We start from the raw sequence: 20,717 nt of genomic DNA, 5'->3' as shown, positions 1-20,717 counted from the left end.
CATGCTATCATGGGGATGGACCTTGAACACATCCCTATTTAACACAAAAGGCGACGTTACAGTTCCATTTCACACAAAATGTCCAAAATAAGCAAACCCTTGGAAACAGAAACCAGATTAGTGATCGCACGTGGGCCAGGGAAGGGAACTGGGGGTAAGTGCTAGTGGGCCTGGGGTTTCTTTACTGAGATGCTGAAAATGTTCTCAATTCAGTGGTGGCGATGGTTGCCAAGCTGAATATACTGTATTTCCCCCAAAATAAGACTGGGTCTTGTATTCATTTTTGCTCTGAAAGACGCATTAGGGCGTATTTTCTGGGGATGTCTTATTTTTTCTTGTAGAACAATCTGTATTTATTCAAATACAGTCATGTTATTATCTTCTGAAATGTCGTCATAATGTACTAAGTGCGTCTGGCTGACATCTTAACTGGGGCTTATTTTTGGGGTAGGTCTTACTTTTGGGGAAACACGGTAGTAACCTCCCAACCCAAAATGCACACCTTTTACAAAAGGTATACTTAACAGTATAGAAGTTGTATTACAATAAAGCTGTTATAAAAGCTTCTTCGTGCTGGTGCTTGCTACTATACATGCTTATTCTCTAGACAGGTGCTCTGCAAAGCACCACAAGCAGAGTGAAGTAACAATCTCAACAAGGCCTCACTCCCCTTCCACACGGTTTTGCTATACTAAAAATAAACCTGGGTAGAATGGAAAGAAAGACTACACTGAACAACTCTAATGTTTTATAAACCTTTATTGGAAAGGCTACAAACTTTATATTGCCACTGCATTTCTTACGCTTCAAGTGGTCGTGGGAAGTAACCTTGGATACAAAACTACTATGCTGTTGAATCTTGCCCAGGTTGGTTGTAAAATATTTTTTGTACAATGGAGGTAGAGTGGCTAGGACAATAATTTAAACCCCACAGGCCTTAGTGCCAGGACACCTTTTGTTCCATCCAGGTTCTAGTAGACCTAGAAATAAACTACAGGTATACTAAGGCTTAGGGATGGCATAATACATTTCAACATTTTAGTTTTCAGTTTCCCCCATTTGTTCTTTTACAAATGTAAAATGTACAACTGAAGCTTCTTTTCCCTAAAATTAAAGTGTGTTCTGGGAATGAAAAGAAGGTAATAGTCGGAAGATGGAAAGAGCAACACACATCCTTTTCATAGTAGTTTCACCTGATTTTTCTCATACCGTTCTGAGTCTTACTCTTCTATAAAACATCAGTAATAATCAATGCTTTCCCGAAACTCAAATATTCAACTTAATGGAGACAGATAATTTTTAACTTAACATTTAATGAAAACAGAGCATTTTAACAGGTTCTATGCACACATGGTTCTAATATTGATTTGCTGTTACCTTATTTTTGAAAAGGGGGCGGTGGGGAGATACAGAGGCTAGGTTACCCTGGCCCGGATGCGAGTTACACAACTCTGATGTCCTCAAGTCTACAAAGCATCAACTGAAACCAATACAGCCTGTTTCTACCAACATATCAAACTTTCTTTTGCCTTTTAAAACTATCAAATGGGCACATTCCTGAGGCGAAAGCTTCAGGCCAATGGGTTTTTAAGGGCTGCTTAAGAACCAGAACTAAGATACAGCCTCTAGTTCAAAATATGCTCTTCCTTCTAAAAATGTGACACAAAGAATAATTTACACCAACTGCTTTTTATTATTGAGTTTCAAAAACCTTTCACAAGATGTTTAAAAAAAAAGAAAAAGAAAAAAAACCAAAAAACTTTACAACCACAGCTAATGCAGTTTTTTCCATGTTCCCAGTCAGCTCCAAACCCATTGTGTGCAAAGCCCATTTTTCCATGCACCTAAATGATAGATACAGGCTATGAAATTCTTTATTCTATTTGTAGCAGCTTATGCGGGTGCAGCCAAACACAAAGCTTCAGGACAAATTGTACACAAACTTTACAATGTGGGATTTGAATTTAAAATATTAAACAAAAAAACTCTACACAAAACCGATAAAAATTAAGCACAGATGCCAAGACTGAAACTTAAAACCCATGTGTGAAAGGGGGTCTTGTTTCCTTTCAAGTGCTTTATTTTGCTACAGAACAGTCAAAATGAAGATGTAAAGCTTTGTGGTTAGTTTAAATTATACACTCTGGAGATACTATACCAATTTTAAAAGTTACACATAGACCAACAGATGTCCATCAGTTCATCCCGACTGACCCAGACACTCCAGCTGGATCGCCGAAAACAAACCAGGCAAACGTGGAAAGAAAATCCACTTGTGCAATTTGTCTGTAGAGTTTACTGATGAGCACACTGCACCCCCGGCCCGTGATGGCTGCTGCTCTCTTCGTCAGAGCTGTCATTGTACGCTTCGCGCCGCTGACCACCTCCTGAGCCCCGGGTGCTATCGAACTCCTGAAGCTCTACCTCCTCTGTGTCTCCAATTATGTTGGGAACTTCTGGTCTAGAGGGCAGAAGATCTTCTAGTTCCTTCAGTACAACAGACAAGAACAAGGTTAGTTGCAAGATATCTTCATGAACCTCCCTTTTGATCCCTTTCAAGGTGTGTGCTTCTTTGAGAGTGAAAATAGATGTCTTTGCACTTTAAGCCAGACCACAAACTGATGACCCACAGGCCAAATCTGCAAGACATCTTTTGTGAAACCCACATTTTGCTTAGAAAAAAACAAAAGCAAAACAAAATTAGTTGCCAACACTTAAACACTGGAAAATGTTACACCACACATCTCTTCCTGCATGGATTAACCGGAAGATGCTAAGTTGGGGGCTGCCCTTTTCAGGTGAGGAATTGCTCTCCAGGGGGTCCCAACCTCTCACCAGCCCATCACACCCAATCTGCTGTACTCCTTTACTATTCCCCGCTTGGCCCCACAGACATTTACACCAGCAATCCTCATTTTATTAACAACCAGGACAGCCCATTAATCACTCAAATACTTAAAAAGTAAAATACTAAAAGTTGTGTGATCTAATCTTAGCACCAAAACCAAATGGAAGATGAAAAAAAACAATTATTATTAAGCCTTAAGGCATCTGTTGCTTAAATTTGGAGAACACTTACAGAAAGCTTGTCTGGGTTGATCCAGTTATTTTCAGGAAACTGCACATCAAACTTTATGTAAAGATCACCTTTTTCAAAGGGATTACGATACTGTGGCATTCCTTCACCGCGAACTACACGGACACATCCTATTGTTTGAGTAAATAATGGGGAAAGCAGTAAGAATTTCATCCAAGAAAGGAGCTCCATAACATTAAGAGTCACCTACTCTAAAAAAATGACAAACTGTAAAAGAACACATGGACTCTTGGATCAGACAAAAATTGTGATTTACCTGGTTCAATCACTTTGCCTGGGGGGTATTTTACCACAATCTGACGACCATCAAGGTGCTTAAATGTGAACTGAAATCCACACAGAGCTTCAACAAGTCCTATCTTATATGTCATGTGCAAATCATTCCCATCTCTCTGGAACACCTACAAATAAAGTGCACAAGAAACATATTTTAAAAAAATGATGGCACCATACTCTGTTGTGCTGTGTTCCTTGAATCGATTTCAAAACTTTAATTCTACCATTCACCGCAGAAGCCAAACTGCCACCGTTCCAAATTCCCTAAATTTATGTAAGGAAACCTAGCTATTCTCAAGTAATATGCTAGAAACTTCTATCAGACAAGCTCTGGAATTGTGAAAACAATGGCTCATAAGGCACAGCTGAGGCTCCAAAACCAGAACTGGGTATATTCCGCAGGCCCATTTCCTGATCCTGCCTCTGCACAAAAAGGTGCAGAAAGCCCAGTGGGGTTCTGTACAACCAGTTCACCCTGGAATGCTCTCTAGACGTGAGCCTAACAAAGAAGGGTCCAAGTTCAACATAAAAAGTTGAACTAGTAATGCTCAGTCAGTACAGAAGTTTAAATCCCATGCTTCACACACATAAACGAGTTTTATCTCACCTAAAATCCAAAAGTTGCTTAGATGAATGTAAATCAAACAGAATAAGCCTATGGACTAGGTCATGCAAAGATTAGTCAATAAACCTAGACTGCTTCCAAGCTTTCAATGTGTCAGAAAAATGTATCCAATTTCACACATGTGCAGCTTGTAATTTTTACTTAATGGAATTTACAAATAGCTATATACTTAAAGTTTTAAAATTTAAGATGAAACAAAATTAACTGCAGTGAAATATCACCTCACCTTTTTTCAATACAAATCTCTCTTCCAAAGAATGCTGGATGGTTCATTCAGAGAGAAGAGGAAAGCTGAAAGATATCCCCTTTTCCTAAATTATCCTCCTAAATTTCCCCACAAAGGAAAGTTACTCTCACACCATTACCTTGACCAGGGGTCCTGGACCAGCCGCCTCAGCAGCACCAGGAAACCTGCATCATCTTTCACCAAATATCCTTTCATTAAATTACAACAGGGAGCAAGAAGGGACACCATGTTCCTGGATAGAAGGGCTCAACGTAAAGTGATTCCAATAAAAACTGGTATCAGAGTTTGTTTTGTGTGTGTGTGTGTAGGGGGTGTGTGTGGGAGGGGTAGAGGGTGGTTGTTAGTCAAGATGATGCCAAGCTTCAGAGAATAAACAAGCAAGAACACTCAGGGAATTTCTGAAAAACAAGATTAATGGGAGGCACTACCAAGAACCAGACAGTAAACCACCGAAAAGCTGTAATAATTTATGAAAACAAAGGATGGTGTGTAGTGGGGGTGGGGGACTAGCATCGCAGACACTGTGGGTCCACGCAGCCCAAGTGCACCCAGCTCACCCCACAATCACGCCCCATGAACGAGGAACACACATGACATCCTCCCCAAACTGAATGTTTTGGATCAGAACATCTAGACTGTTTCAGATACAGCGTGAACCGTAATCTCATGGCCTCACACTTACTTCAACATGAGTGTTGGGAGCAGAGAAAAAAAAGCCCTAAACAAAGTAACTAAAAGCTTTTTCATGAACTAGTTCAAACTAGTCAAGTTTTCTTCAGAAGGTTCAGAGTATTTTCAGTGGTATAAATTAAACAAGTGCCTAAATCTCATCTTGGGGTCAAATTTACGTGTCATAATAAAACCAAGAAACCTTTGCCTTCTTACTGTATGAACGTCCAGTCTAACCTTTACCATTTCTACATTTTACTTTAGATAACCAATGACATCTGCTGTCTGTTGGAAATTCCATGCAATTCCATTGCTGCCAACAATTTTAAGTGACTTACTTCCAAACGCTTCCCACAGCCCCAAGAAAGACAAGCAGCTTATTCGTTACCTCGTTTGATTCCACACCAGCCTTCTGAGAGAGGACGAGCTTTGTTTTCAGTTAAGCAAGCCAAACCCAGGGAGGCCAAAGCTAGTAAACGGGAGTCAGAACTTAAGTCCCTTGTCTCCACAACCAGTGCCCTCTATTTTGCAAATCCCCATTTAACGATACAGCAACATTAAAGACTGAAGTTAATTAGGGGACAAAGTTTCACCATCAGTTTGCCGTGCCCCAAACCCAAAAGCATCGTGTCTGCTCTGCTCCAAGTAAGCACCTGCTTCGTAACTTGCTCACACCAGTCCCACGGCTGTGCTGCCAGGCATCAGGTGATAACGGCCCGAGTGATATACCAGTGAGAACACCCATACCCTGTGCCATCTTACCTTCAGCTGACTCTAGTCTATGCCCAGGGGACTATAAACATCAGGTACTCGGCTGTTTTCCTGCCTTGTATGGTGTCATGCATGGAAGATTAAGCAAATGAGGAAATGGCTTACAATGCCAGTTAATAGAGAATCTTGTAAGAGTTACAAATATTGCAACTTGTAAGACCCCAAGGCAGAATTCTAAAAATTACTCCTCTATTTTTAAGCAATCTAGGACCCTTACCATTTGTGCGATTGGCAATATCCACGAAAGCTATATAATTTATAGCTTTGCAGAGAAAGGCTAACTTAGGGGAGAACACAGCCTAGAAGGCATGAACCTAATCAAATTCCCAGAATTGGCCTCTCACTGTGGTTTTGTTCTCTACTGGATTCCTGAAGTGATTTAAAAAATTTATTTGTAGAAATCACCATCAAACGGGAGAAAACCTGAGTGTAAACTAAAAAGATGGCTGACCTGGGATGTCAAGACTTTCAGAAGAACCTAAATCAATGTGATCAGATTCAAAGCCAGAACCCCGTCAAATGCTCAAGAATGGGGGTGATCACCACAGGGGTGTTTCTCGACCAGCGCGATGTGTTCTTCCTGAGCAAAGGTCTACAGGAAACCACATACAGCACATTAACTAGCACAGGTACAATGGTATGATCCAAAAGCAAACACCAGACCACATCATTGGGCTAGTCACTTATGCCTTGTACGTAACAGATACTAGACAGATTCAACCAGAAATCCAAAAATGAAAACATTTTGAAACTTCAGAACCTTTCCTTTCAAGACCAGCTCGCCTGGATACCCAGTATGTACAACAAACCAAGAGCAGCACTGAAGCCTGAAGCCTTGTCCACTCCCCACCCATCAAAGGCGTCTCCCAGTGAAAAGTAAGCCACCTTAGATCACCTGGTCCAGTGCCCTTGTTTTCATAAACAAGGAAACGGGGTACAGAGACATCAGGGTTACATAAGGTCGCCGTGCTGGCCAATGGCCAAGCTGGGACGGAATGTGACTGTGACTCCCACAGCGCGTCTGCCTTGCTGATCTACTGAACAAGTCAACCCTTAGGAACTCAGCCTGACCTCTCCACAACTCTGGCCTGTGCTCAGGGCTGCTCCCAAGAACCCAAACAGGTCTAACCTGTATCTCACACACAAGACACATTTCTGAATAAAACAAACAAAAAGGAAATTACCTCGTGTTCCTTCTCCTGTAGCAAAAGAACAATGTCTCCTGGTTCCACTCCGGGGGCCTGGTCTGCTTCCCCTGTGAATGTGATTCTCTGTCCATGTTTCATGCCTTTGTCCACGTGGACTTCAAGAATCTTGACCTCTTTAATCACCTTCTTCCCTTCACATTTTTTACAGCGGTCCTTTTCATTAATTACCTCTCCTGCAAAGAGAGGTCATTCAAACTTCCAGCAAGAGTACTATACTGCACTCTAGGTAAGGCAAGTCTTGGTAATGCCTTTATTCATTAAATACGTTTTCTGAACTTCCTTTAATTGCTCCCCAAAGTTTAAAGCATCATTCCTAACAACAAAAACTCACATCTTACTGCTACCCAGTCTCCTCTATTTCAGAGTATAATATACCTTAAAATACTTTCTTGGCTCCTGACTCTACTTCCTAAAGTTAAAGCCTAAGGATCAATGAAACAATGGGTGGTCAGATGCTGGAGCTTCTACAAACGCATCTTCATATTTTGTTTTCAGTCTTAGTTTCATATAAGTTTCACAATGAACACAGAACTCAAAAATTTAAATATCCTTTATGGCTGTTTTCTACGATGTATAGTTGGTACTGGATTTTATTTATGTCATACACTGAAACCTGCTCAGGTGACCTATTACGGGTTTCCCCTTTATTGAGGTACACGATCATTGAGAATTTCCAAAACCAATTAGAGATGGGTGAATTTAAATGGCACTGGCACCTCTCCATACCATGTTTAGGACAACAGTTTCTTTTCTAAGTATTCTTCTGAAATATTTGACAGTATATAATAAAGTAAAATTGAAGTTGTACATAGCAGACTGTGAAAAAACTGCATAGATTTCTAACAGCTGACTATTCACACACTTTGATGCTTAGATGACATATATAATTAATGACTTCAGGGACTGTTTCTAGAACGCTGACTATGCAAAGTATGTTCTAAAAAATGCCAGTTCCTAAAAATTGGTAATAGTAAATGGAAGATTTTCTGTCAACCTGGGTTTGATAGCAGCAGTTGTCAGTGACTGCAATAACGCACAATGCACTGAGCTTCTCTAGGAGGGGAATATAATACGAAGCTTCTCCCAATTATCTCGTCACTTCCAGAAGCAACTTAGTAAAGGATGTTCTAAAACTGTGCTGTCCAATATGGGGCCACTAGCCACACATGGCTAAGTTCAAATTAATGAAAAGGAAAAGTTGAGCTCCCCAGTCACGCTAGCCACATTGAAAGTACTCAGCAGCCACAGGAGGCTAGTGGCTCCCGCGCTAGACGTTGCATACAGAGAACACTTCCATCATCTCAGAAAAATGCTTTTGGATACCACTGCCCTAGAACAGGGGCTGGCAAATGGAGGCTCACGGCCCAACTGGCCACGTCCTTGTTTGCGTAAGGAACGTTTAACTGGAAGACAGTTGTGCCCATTGGTTTCCATATTGTCTGTGGCTATAAAAGCGCTAAGGGGCAGAGGTGAGCAGCAGTTTCAGAAACAATTCTGCCCACAAAGCTTAAAACGTTTACTTTCATAAGAGCTTCAATCTCAGTATCTAGCCTCAAAAGCTAACTAAAGCTTACAGTTAAATCTCCCAACTTTACCAGAATGGTAACTAAACAATTTTCTTTTTCCTCTTTATCAAATATCACCTTTTAAATATAAAAGGACAACACATTGCCTATCTTTTTGGAATTTAGAAAAGAGGAACATTTCACTGAACATAATAGTTACTGTTTTATCTGTGTTCTCTGGGCCTCTAGATGATGGAATAATTATTTTCACATTTTTCTTTTAGAACTCTGTCTGTATGAGACGAATACAAACGTGCGTTAAAAAAGAAAAACTGTAAGCCTCTCCCATTTCTGTATTCCCAACCATTCCAACTAAAGCAGGAGTCCGGGCATGTGTACCTTCTCCGTTACAGTCGGAACAGACAGACTGCATCTGCTGCACCATCCCCGGAGCCAGCTGTCTGATCATGATGCGAACACCTCGACCCCGACAGGCACTGCACTTCTGCACGGCTCCAGACTTTCCTCCTTGGCTACAGCAAGCAAAAGTACCAATTAGATGTTTGCCCAGAGACCATTCCAGTAGGTCATGACAAATAGGAATTGTGCTTTTCATCTTCAACTGTGCTCTTCAACCCCCAATGACTGGTACTTAGTTAGACTGCCATTCAGAAGTATCAGAAAATGTTCTGTGTTGGGTAGTTTTAAATCATGAACAATTTTTATCTGGAATAGACTCAATGTACCACTGAAAGAACAGATTAAATTTATTTCAGGGACGAGAACACACACTTACCCACTGCATGCACTACAGAGTACATTCTTGCTAAGTTGTAGTTTGGTTGTCTTGCCATTATACAGATCTTCTAAAGATACTCTGGGGAGAAAAGAATTAGATTCAATCAAATTTGCCAAGTTCTCTTAAATACAAGATATAAATGACAGCTGGTACAGTGAATTCCACTACAACCTTTTAAAACGAAGACTTCCAATATACGTTAAGTCATCTGACTGAGATTTTATTTTGTGGCTCCAATTAGCAGGCAGATTTTATGGTTCTGGACAGTGCATATGGTGTCCAAAGCCAGAACCTACAGGAACAGGCCAACAGTCTGCAGCGCTGCCTTTTCTGATAAAGCTGGTAACTAACTGCTCAAACCCAGAACCCCAACCTTCTTCTGGCCTCAGGCAGGATCTAAGCCTCTGGAGAAGGTACAATTATTCTCCCCATTTTACAAGACAAAATCAAGGCACAGAGAGGTTCAGTGATCTGCCCAAGGACCCACAGCCTGCCGAGCTCTAGAGTCCACGCTCTATTACAAGGCTCTCATCCCTCCAGAAACAATTGACAAAGGCTACAAAGTCATATTACAACCTATGGGAGGCATTCAGATTGCATGTCTCAAAAAAACCCACAAAAAACAAGTGGCCTTATCTAGTGTGATAGAGAAGAGGAAAAGGCTTTCGTCAGAGGAAAAAAAGAACAGCTTTTCAACAGAGAGCCTACAAGTGTTAGAGCACTGAAGAACCCAGTGAGTTATACGTACAACTGTGTATTTGAACAACTTTTATCAGATTTTCAAAGAGCTCTACGACCCAAAACAGGTTGATTTAAAAAAAAAATCTCTTAAAAAATACCACTGATAAAACCCAACTCGCCTTTATTCATACAGCATATGTGAATTACAGGACCATTCCTTTCCAAACTAACCTAAAAAACAAAACAAAAAACAAACCTATGTACATCAGAAGTCTCAAAACTACTCTTCATTTAGGGTCTGGCAGTGACGCATTTAGTCTGGTCTTACCCTTCTCACTGTGTTTTTAAATCTCCTTTACTAGTACATGTTTACTTTAAAATAGAGGAACAAAAAATAGTTCGAAGTATTCTGCAAAGCACCTATCCTATTTTGCAGCATTTGAATTTTCTCAAAATTTTTATCTTAAGCTAAAACTTTATACATTCTAGGCAGTATAAAAATAAAACACTTATGGACAAAACATTACCAGCACCTCCAAATACTGACACATCTACAGCTTAACCTCAGACAAAAGCACTTGGTTGCATCTGTCTTTTGTACTTCATAAGACCTTTCACGAATCGTTTACAGAAAACGAATAGGTAGGTCTTTTCCCCTGACGTATTAAATTTCAATTGGTATGCAAAAGCACTATTTAAGAGGCCAGACAAATCCTCACTTCAACAAACATGGCCAAGGACGGAAAAATGTGGGTAACGGTCTGGCAAAGCTGGCACCCTTCCCCAGTGGGACTAAACTGGCACAGTCCTTTACAGTACAATTTAATTGTATTTATCGGCCTCAAAACACGGATGCCTGCCTGGGAATCTGTGCCAAGCAGAGACAAAGCTGTATATAAAGATACAGCAGCACTATTTATTACAGAGAAAAACTGGCAACATCCTATAGAAAAGATGAATGATTATAAATAAATCATGGAATGGAATATTATAAAGTCACACAAAATGAAACGTTGTCCTAATAGGGAAATTTAAAATAATGTTAAAACAGTAGGGAGTAAAACTGCATTTACTGTAGAGTATGAAAAAAATTTTATGGAGAAGATGAAGAACCATAAGATACAGTAAACACTCTCTTCATCCTATTTACTTCTTAGACCATTTCTACATCAATGAAAAATCTAAAAGAACTAATCCATACTGCCTATTATTGTTGAGATGATGTCTAAATGGTAATTTATTTCTGAGGGTTAATTCTTTTAAAATACAAACACATGTAAGAATAAGACTCAAACAATGTAACAGATTACGCTTTACTTCCTCTAATCTACTCAAACGTATAGATTACATAACATGAATTACAAATAAACACTTGAAATTCAGTCTCCGGCATTTGCTAATAAAATAATTATTGGTTAATGAATAAATTGACAGGCTAAAAGACCTCACAATTTTGCAAAGTAAAATAGCTCTTTTCATATCGTAGAGTGCTCATGGGTTCCCAGTCTAAGATCAAGGTCAGACACTATTCGTATGCTGGCAGGTTAATGTCAGGCTTGAAGCCAGCAAGATCCATGGAAACCAATTTAGAAGAGTTCACACTGAGGATCAAGTAATGAGTGACTATAACATGTAAATAAACTAGTCAGATAGTCACTCACTGTTTAAGTTTTTAAATAAAAGTTAATTTGAAAGATTTAAATACGTCTTTTAAAGAGAATCTTCATAATTAAAAATTTAAACCATATAGTAACAAGCAGCATCAGAAGCATAAAACAAAATGATCTCCCTACTCAGTAAAAACACCAACCGTCAAGATTTGTAGCAAAATGCAAACACCCAGGTTATCAAATTCAAATGAAGACAGTAAAGCAAATGGAAGATTTTATTTTCTGATGAAGGACAGAACATTTTTGGATACCTTTTCTCTTACTACTGAGGATTACTACTTGAAAAAAAAAAGCACTTAGTTTTTTTTTTTTTTTAAAGAAAAAAAGATACTCACTTGAGTGGATGCATCATGTCTTCTCCTCTTCTTCTGCCATTTCGACTTCTACTCTGATTGCCCATGAAGCCGAACAATCCCCCACCAAAAATGTGAGAGAAAATATCATCCATGCCACCTCCTCCGCCGCTGCCTTCCCGAAGGCCTTGTTCGCCATATCTGTCATATAACTCACGTTTCTCAGGATTTGATAGTACTTCATATGCAAAACTAATTTCTTTGAACTATAATGAGAAAGGAAAACAATTGGATTTTCAAATAGAAGGGTGGGGAAAGGCTACAGGAATTCAGAGTCTACTTAATTCTAAAAGCTACAAGTAGCCTTTGTTTTGATTCCAATCCTAGTTATCACCTACCACTACCCAGAATGTTAGCATTCCTACTACAAAAACAAAATACTCTTTTTTTAAAAAATTTATTGGGGTGACAATCGTTAGTAAAATTACATAGATTTCAGGTGTACAATTCTGTATTACATCATCTATAAATACAAAATACTCAACACAAAACTTGGTTCTACGGGCATAAATTGACTTTTCTTACAACATTCCTTTTTTCAAAGAGGGCAACTTAAGTTTAAAACTGAAACGTCAAGGGGAAAAAGTCTCAAATAACTTACTTTGTCACCAGCATTTGGATTCTTATCAGGATGGTATTCCTTGGCTAACTTTCTGTATGCCTTCAATAAAGGACAAAAAAAAAGTTACATACAAAGACCCATTTGAAGATTTACAACTACTAACCTAATATTCTGAGAAGCAATGTTGTGAAATCCTAACGTTCCAAAAAGTATCTTTTAGTCATTGGGATTATTGGCATTTTCCATCTTAAAACTTTTTCAATAACAAAGCCACAGCAGTAACACCTGAAAATAGGTTATACTGAAGCCAGATACAAACAGTGAAACAACGCCACAGAGAAAAACAAAGTATTAATAAATTCCAACTTTTGCTATTGCCACATGTCTTTGATGGCCAGTAACTGGATCAAGGAGACTCTGATCAACTCTAAGAAGAAATGACTGTTAAGCTTTGCAAACTGCAAACCACTATTACTAAAAACTAAGCAAAGATAAGAATCCCTGCTCACGAAGGTTCCTCTAAACGTCCCATCAGGAAAAAGCCACGGGAAGCTCCCAGGTCATGTTTTATTTTCATACAATGGACTGATTTGGGGTCTTCGGAATTGGAGTGACCTCAGACTTAGAGAAATTACATCAATTTCGGAGGCTGAGAGATGCAGCACTTGACTCCATTCAGACCCGTGAATTACATAATAGAAACCAGCACTTCCGGTGAGGCGACAGGAAGTCCCTCGTCCCCTCCACGGCCCGGGCCACTGCCCCAGGGGCATCCTGCTTTCCCCGCTTACAAGCCCCGCCACTCGGAGCCCGCGCAGATGCGCTGGGTTCCATCAAACCAAGCGCTTTGAAATCCTGGGCTGACAGGTTCGCAGCGCTGCAAGGAGCGACAACGAGGCCTCCATTTATTTTTAGTCGGCGTCCACTCAGGTGTTTGGCCAGGGCCCACGGCCTCCTCCCGCGCGGGTCAGGGCCGGGAGGCCACCTGCGCACAGAACAATGCGCCCGGACCCGACCCGCGCGGCCTCGGGGTCAGCGCGCACCGGCGGCGCAAGGGCGGAGCTGCGGGCGCCGCGGCTCCCGGGAGCCTCCCGAGCGGCCCGGGCTCCGGCGGGGGCGGCCCCGACCCTCCCTTCCGCCGGGCCCCAGCCCAGCGCGCCCGGCTCCCGGCGTCCGCGGCGCGGACAGCTCGTCGCCCGGGACGGGATGCGCCGGGCGCTTCGGCCCAACCTGTTTTTCCAGGGTGGTGACCTCGGCGCGGGGCGGGCCGGGCAGGCAGCCGCCTCCCGGGGCGCCCGGCCCCCGGCGCCCGCCGGGGAGGCAGGAAGGAAGCGCTGTCCTCGTGTTTGCGCAGGGGTGGGTGTTATTTGCTGCATCTGAGGGCGGGCGGGGCCGGCGGCCCAAGGTCAGCCGAGGCCGGAGAGCGCGACCCGCGGCGGGCCGGGCTCGCCGCCGCCGCCCCCCACCCCGGCCCGGCGCCGGCTCGCGGGCCGCCGGGGAGCAAGGCCCGGCCGCCCCAGCCGCGCAGGCCCGCGCCCCTCACGCCCTGCCCGCCCGGCCCGCTCCCCAGCACCTTCTTCAGCTCGTTCTCGCTGGCGCCGGGCGGGACGCCCAGGATGTCGTACAGCTTCGTGTCGACCACGTTCGCCATGGCGACCGGCCGGGCAGCGCTCGGGCAGGAAGGCGGCGGAGCGGACGGAGCGCACCTCAGCGGCGTCGGCTGCAGCGCAGGCCGAGGAGACAACGAGAGGGAAGCGGGGCGGAGCTAAACTTTGACCCCTCGCACGCTGCGCCGTGACGTCGCGTGCGGAGCCCGGCCCCCGGAGCTCGGCCGCGGCCGCCGGGGGTCACGGCTGCTCGGCGGGCCGGCGGGGGCTGCCGGCGTCTCCTCCGCGCCCGGGCCGCCCGCGGAGGACTGCGCGGCGCTGTGCGGAACGTGAGCGCTCCCCGGAAGGCGGGAGCGGGGTGCCCACGGGGTGCGCAGGCCGCCGTCCCGGTCAGCTGCGCGGCGGCGGCACAAAGCCCGGTCCGGGCCCCGCGGGAGGCCCCCGGCTCGCCGAGCCCGTGCTCAGGACCCAGACCCGCCGCCGGTGGACCCTCTGAGTCTGGTTCCCTCGGGGCTCACGACGAACAGCAGCCCCTGAGGGTGTGCGTGTGTCGTGTGCGTTTCGTAGCAGAGCGTTTCCAAACATTCACGCAAAGTAGTGAATTGCACCCCGGAGCGCGGCGGTCGCATGTCACCAGGCGTGTCCTCTGTCCCCCGGACTCGCGGACCGCCAGTGCTGTAGGGAACCGATCTCGTTCCTGCAGACCTCAAGTCTCTGCATCGAATAGATGACTGTCCGAAGCATGATCACGCCATCACACGTAACGACAAGAATGCCTTTGATTCCCGTCCACCGTCAGGTTTCCACGGTGGTCTCGTGCACGCGCTTCCCTGACTGGTGTGTGGCATCTCGGCCCAAGCAGAGGTCGGCCTGTTGCGTCTGGGGCACGTGTCTCAGGCTCCTGTTTGAGGCTTTCACTTGAGCTAACGGCAGAGGCCTGGACGCTGTGAGGCAGCCCGGCTGGGGCAGCCGCTGGTCATTGAGGCCCCCGGACCTACATGGACATCAGAAAGCGCTTGCTCCACACCTGCCACCGGGCTACTGTGTAAGGTCGCCTGGCCCGGGGCAGGGAGTGTTACAAAATAAGCCTGCCTTCTACCCGCTCATGATTTACAGACACAGAAATAAGATGTTCTGATCCTTTGCAACCTGAACTGGCAGTAAAGACTCCAGCATGAGCATCTCAGGATAACCTCTCTTCGGTGGGATCCCTTAAGACCTAGCAGTGGAGGGCCTTGCTACCCTGCCAAGGAGTTTGAGATTTACCCTGAAAGCCCTGGGAGTAATTCAAGTGAACGCGCACTCGCTGCTCCTTCCACCCAACTCTCCCCTTTCCCTCCAATCCTATCCCATTGCTCCTCCCTCGGTGCCCTCTTCCCGGACCCCAGAGCCTGGTGAACACAGCTGTCTCGTTTGCGTTTCCACTGCCTTTGGCTGCTGCCTTTTGTAGAAAGGTCTGATTTGAATGGTATTTTGGTGTGAGTCTGAACTCCATTAACAGGCTGTAGGTTTCTTAGGGGAAATTCAGTGCCGCACGTGGTCTGGTTTTGAATGCATGACAGGCCTCAATAATTTGAATTTCCCCACTTCCTTTTCACGTTTACAGACCTTCATAAGAGGCAACATAAAATGGTGCAGTTAGATTGTGTGGGTTGGTAGCCTGGCCCTGCGGTTGATCAGCAATGTGAGTTTGAGCAAGTTACTTTTCTGAGGCTCTTTCCTCATCTGTAAAATGGGATTTAATAAAATGGATATGATTAGCTTGTTTAGAGAATTAAAGAGTTAAGACAGAGTACAGGAGCTAAAACTAAGTAAGTGTTAGCAATTGTTTTTTGCCTATTCGCGTATAGGCTGTTTCCACATCTTTACTCACTGTCTTTATTCATTTAAGTTCCTGGCTTCCCTAGCCAGAGTCCCCAATTTCCTCAGTTGCCCATGTGGACAGCCCCTCCGTCCTTTTTTGTGGTCTCTCTGCAGATCTCCCTGCTTGCCAATGACCGTATCCTCGTCATCAGTTCCAGCTCCACATGAAGATAGGAACTGGAAACTGTCTTTATTGCCACATTCATATAGTTTATCTTATTTTAATCTTAGTTTCTTTCTGCCCATAAAGAGTAAAAGGAGCTGGATTTTTCTATTTGTTTCAGTTTTACTCAATTTTTTTTTTTTTTTTTTTTGGCAAGGGGAAAAAATCCTTCACGTGGTTCAATTTTAGCTTCTGATATTCTAGTGAAGAGTAGCTGTGCAAATTCCCTCCTTAGCTCTAAGTGATTTTTTTACCCGACTCTAAACCAGTCACCAGAGTTCATATTTGTATTCTCTTTTCATTTGTTTACAATATTTTCTCCATTTCTGAGTGTGAATCGTAATCAGCATTCTTATTGGCTAATTTTACAGGTCAACGGGTTATTTCAGAACAGTTCTGTGTGTTTCACCCCGACCCATGCTCTTCTCCCGGTCATCACGTTTGTCAGCGTGAGCACTGTAACATTTCAGTCCCTGATTTTGTGTTTTTAAGGTCGCTGCAGATTTAGCTAATTCATGAAGGGAACAAGACCTTTATCTTGTATCATGTCTCAGGCCCCAGAAAATGCTGAGTCACAGTGCATGTGAGGGCTGCCCTCACTAGGCCAATAACTTCAGGTTCCAGGCTGGAGTGATTTCAGACTTCTGCTGGGCTCACATTGTTGTTCAATTCCTTTTTAAAAATGTGGTGGACTTGTGTAACTGTGGGGTTGGGGTGGGGAGGGAGTGTATGAAGTGCAGTGTTTTAGGGCATCCCATTATTTTTTCCCTCTCTTCCAGTCAGTCACTCAGAACTCACAACAGGTTAGGAGACTAAAGTTCTGAGGACAATTTACCTCTGGCCACCAGAGGAGCTAGGAAGAGGAAACCATGTTGTCCAGAGGATGCGAAGGAAATCTCGGAGACCAGGCAGGGAGGGAGCTGGATGAGGGAAAGCCCTGATCCTGGCTTACTTAGCCCTGAGCTGTATATGCAGGAAACACAGCAAAGGTGTCGAGAACCAAATTACAATATAGACCCCTGTCCACATCCCTGAGTGGGGCGTGCCCCGGGGCAAGCCCACACAGCACAGCTAAGGCCCTGGAACTGAACCCACACAAAATGGGTATGCAGCCTGGACCTAACGGGGGAGGTTGCCTGCACATTCCAGACTAGTTATATAAACAGCAGGAAGCAAAACTACTGTCCGACCCTCCTGAAGCATATGGACAGGGCTGTCTACATAAGGGATTCTATGGTTCTGAATTCAGTTACTTGTGAACAATATGAATGTCCTTAAAGACACTGCACTTCATACACTCCCTCCCCACCCCAACCCCACAGTTACACAAGTCCACCACATTTTTAAAAAGGAATTACACTTTTTAAAAACATTGATGCTCCTTCCACCATGCTTCTATGAATAGCCTTATAGCCTATTTCTTCTGTATTTTTTTTAGTTGCTTCCATAGGATACACTTCTTTAGTAGAATATTGTTATTTCCATAGGATACATTTCTAGAATATTGTTCAATATTAATATTTTTATTTTGCCAATTTCACACACGAAGAACAGATGATTTTGGTCTGGCATGTAATCCTTAAAATAGTCTAAAGTTATGAATTTGCTTAATAAAATTTTCACACCTTAACTGTTAGAACAATTATTATTGTACAATTGATAATATAGATTAGGAAAATCATCCAAAATCTGTAGTGACATTTGTCAAGTCTTTCTCCGAGACATAGTGCCAGGAGATCTCAACATACTTTAATCAGAAAAAAAGAAATAGCTAAGACAGAGCAAAAAAAATGAATAGAATAGAGAAAGCTCATTCAATTCTGACTTAGTTATCAAGGTAGTCACAATTTAGGATTCCATTTAATTTTCTTATCAGTTGCCTTCTTTCTCAGTGAATTTCATTAGGTTAAAACAAATCAGTATCAAAGACACAGAAAATTCTGGTAAATAAGGACCAAGGAAACGAACTAGGAAGCTCAGGATCCAGGAGAAAGAGAAGTAAAGGTAGACGTCATGGAGTAAGACGGCACCAGTAAAGAGGACAGGAGTGAATGGATTTGGTGCAGATTTTAGAAGGGAACATTGGAGGTGTGATGGGTGAGCCTCATTTCTGTTCCCAGATATTTCTCCCGCCTACATTCCTAAAATCATAAAGCTTTTACATTCCAGTCCCCTGACTACATTACCTACTACACCACCTTGCATTGTCAATTTGTTGACCCCTAGGGTAATTCCCCCTTATTTCTAAAATTTTAGCTCTTGGCTCACTCGCTCTCCAACTCCACTACTGTCTTAATTCTTGGCTTGTAATATATGTATAAACGATCCTTCCATATATTGTGAGGACGTACCATGATTCATTTAATTAGTTCTTTATTGATGGACACTTGACTTGTAATTAAGATGTGTATCTATGCCAGAAATGAAAACGCCTTAGAAATTATTCTTTATTTCCCAACTATTAGAAAATAGGATTTAATTCTTCAGGGGCATTATACAAGGCTGAATCAAGTTTTGAATTTTTTTTGATAGTTTAATTTTTAAAGGAAGTTGTTTTAATCCAAAGACAAATTTAAATTTTCTTCAGAATGGAGGGCATTAATTTAAAATATCCTGGAATTACAGAACTCCCAGGGGCCTATATAAAGCCAACAGCCATCAGCACCAGCATTTGCCATTTGAACTTGCAGTCATTAGCTTTCTCCTGTGATTCAGGGATAGGTACCTCGAAATTGTAAGAACAGTAGCTTTGAATTACAGTTTCTAGGTCAACGTAATGGAGACATTACTTTAGTTGTGGTTTAGCTGTGAACTTGGCTAGCAGATTTTCCCTACTAAAGAAACAAGCTGCTCAGGTCCAACTGGAAAAATACACAGGAGAAATTCAGGGGACTGTTGGCCTTGGCAATGGAAGCCCTCTTTTCCTCAGAAACAAACCGCAGTAAAATATTCTTTAGGGAGATATCCATGAGATGAAACTCACTGAAATGACTGCAGTTCAACTCTGTGTCTCCTTGAAAGGAGATCCCATTCTGAAATTGTCTTTCAGCAAACCAGAGATAAGCCACTTAAATACTCTTTTCCTGACAGATGAGTGGACTGGCAGAGTAGAAGGGTCTGGAACAATAGCCCTCCTTATCTAGAAAGCCGTCAGGTCAACGGGGGCCTGAAGAGAAGTGCCACACCGCTCCACTCCTGCAACGCTGTTTTCTTTTCTTTCTTTTTCTTTCTCTTTCTTTCTATTAAAGTTTATTGGGGTGACAATGGTTAGTAAAGTACATAGGTTTCAGGTGTACAATTCTGTAATATGTCACCTATATATCACATTGTGTGTTCACCACCCATCAACGTATATTTGATCCCTTTTACCCTGGTCTACCACGCCCCAGGATTTCTTCAGTCCTTTGTCTCTTTTCTCAGCAGGACTAATGAACTCCTCAGTGTTTCTTGTAACCACTCCTAGAAGGTGCCTTGGGAAAGGCCACAGACCGTGGCTGCTCTCCTTCGCTAAGGCCGACGGCAGTGACAACCACCAGTGTTTGTTGATACTCAGTCTTGCCAGGTATATAGAACGGGCATGGCCTCCTTCCTCAAAGACCACGGGCCAGAAAGGCAGCTCCAACACTGCCTGTGTTTTCCAGCAGCTGGATTCCAGAATGGGGTGTACACTGAGACATGAATGTGGTTTACCCCTGATGTGAAAGATCGCATTGTTTTGGGGAGATGGGAGATACCCGGTGTTATCATTGCTAGGTTCTGGATGCCATCGAAGGGTGAAGGAAATACCGTCTGTAGATGGCACACAGGCCAAGGGCCACAGCCTGACGTCCTGTTGTGCGGTAAGTGCTCTGAGTGTGACAGGAGTTTAAAGAGTCCTCCCCTCTTCTCCGTACATTTCACGGGAGCAGGAGCCACACTTCTCTTGCTGATTTCCTCTGGTTTTACAAAGTGCTTTATACATAGTGTTAAAGAAAAAACTGTTGAAATGATGCTGGTTAAAGCGTGGTAAGGAAGACTTTGCTCAAGGGAGGACTATTGTGATAGGTCTGGGGGCCACTGGGATGGGGTTTCACAGTGGGGGAGAGACTGGGCTCCCCCCAGTCCCAACACAGCCTGGGCAAGTGGGAATTTAGAGCCAGGGAGCAGGGTGGGGGTCAGAGGATGGAAAAGTACTGAGGGGAAATGTCCAGGCTGAGAGGGTTCTGGGTAAGCTGACGCAACAGGGGTCCTGCTGGAGTCAGGCCAGCGTGAGCAGACATCAGCGGGGGATGGTGGGGGGTGAGGGACCTGATCAGATATGGAGGATGGGGGATTTGGGTTAACCTGACTTGTCAAGGTTCTTGATTAAGTTGGACAATGCAGAGATGAATACAGACACCACAAGTCAGGCCCAGCTGAGTAACATTCAGGGGAGTCTGAGAAGAGTTGGGTCAAAGAGAGAACCTTTACTGATAGTAAGCAGTTAAATATGAGTGAATGAGTAAATGTATTCCTTGTAATAAAATATTCATGTACTCATCTGTTTGTTCCTTTCACAAATATATAGTAAGTGAAATATTTATATGGGCACTGCTCTCGGCACTTGTCATGTGGCACCATTAGACCCATGTCCCAAACTGCA

At 43.5% G+C, this 20,717-nt stretch overlaps 1 protein-coding gene across 1 annotated transcript; it reads right to left on the bottom strand.

The window, feature by feature from the left end:
• Window positions 1-741: 741 nt before the first annotated feature.
• Window positions 742-14,237, bottom strand: DNAJA2 (DnaJ heat shock protein family (Hsp40) member A2). Its single transcript, XM_074314952.2, has 9 exons — window positions 14,037-14,237; window positions 12,503-12,562; window positions 11,884-12,107; window positions 9,195-9,275; window positions 8,798-8,931; window positions 6,870-7,066; window positions 3,354-3,498; window positions 3,080-3,207; window positions 742-2,487 (listed from the first exon to the last, which is right to left on the bottom strand). The coding sequence occupies exons 1-9, from the start codon at window positions 14,112-14,114 to the stop codon at window positions 2,296-2,298; spliced, it is 1,239 nt and encodes a 412-aa protein (XP_074171053.1). The 5' UTR covers window positions 14,115-14,237; the 3' UTR covers window positions 742-2,295.
• Between the last annotated feature and the right edge of the window lie 6,480 nt (window positions 14,238-20,717).

This window comes from Rhinolophus sinicus, chromosome 8 (assembly GCF_057876585.1).
Source record: "Rhinolophus sinicus isolate RSI-liver-muscle chromosome 8, RSI-T2T, whole genome shotgun sequence".
Lineage (NCBI taxonomy): Eukaryota > Metazoa > Chordata > Mammalia > Chiroptera > Rhinolophidae > Rhinolophus > Rhinolophus sinicus.
Note: the sequence above shows the minus strand (reverse complement) of the source record. Positions and strands in the feature narration are given on the sequence as shown.

What these genes read in the sequence shown, in the direction of transcription:
- DNAJA2 (XM_074314952.2), bottom strand. Translation starts at nt 14,114, where the DNA reads ATGGCGAACGTGGTCGACACGAAGCTGTACGACATCCTGGGCGTCCCG. An exon ending in ATCCAAATGCTGGTGACAAA is followed by an intron (nt 12,108 to 12,502) that starts GTAAGTTATTTG and finishes TTCTCATTATAG; the next exon opens with TTCAAAGAAATTAGTTTTGC. An exon ending in GACATGATGCATCCACTCAA is followed by an intron (nt 9,276 to 11,883) that starts GTGAGTATCTTT and finishes TTTTCTCCCCAG; the next exon opens with AGTATCTTTAGAAGATCTGT.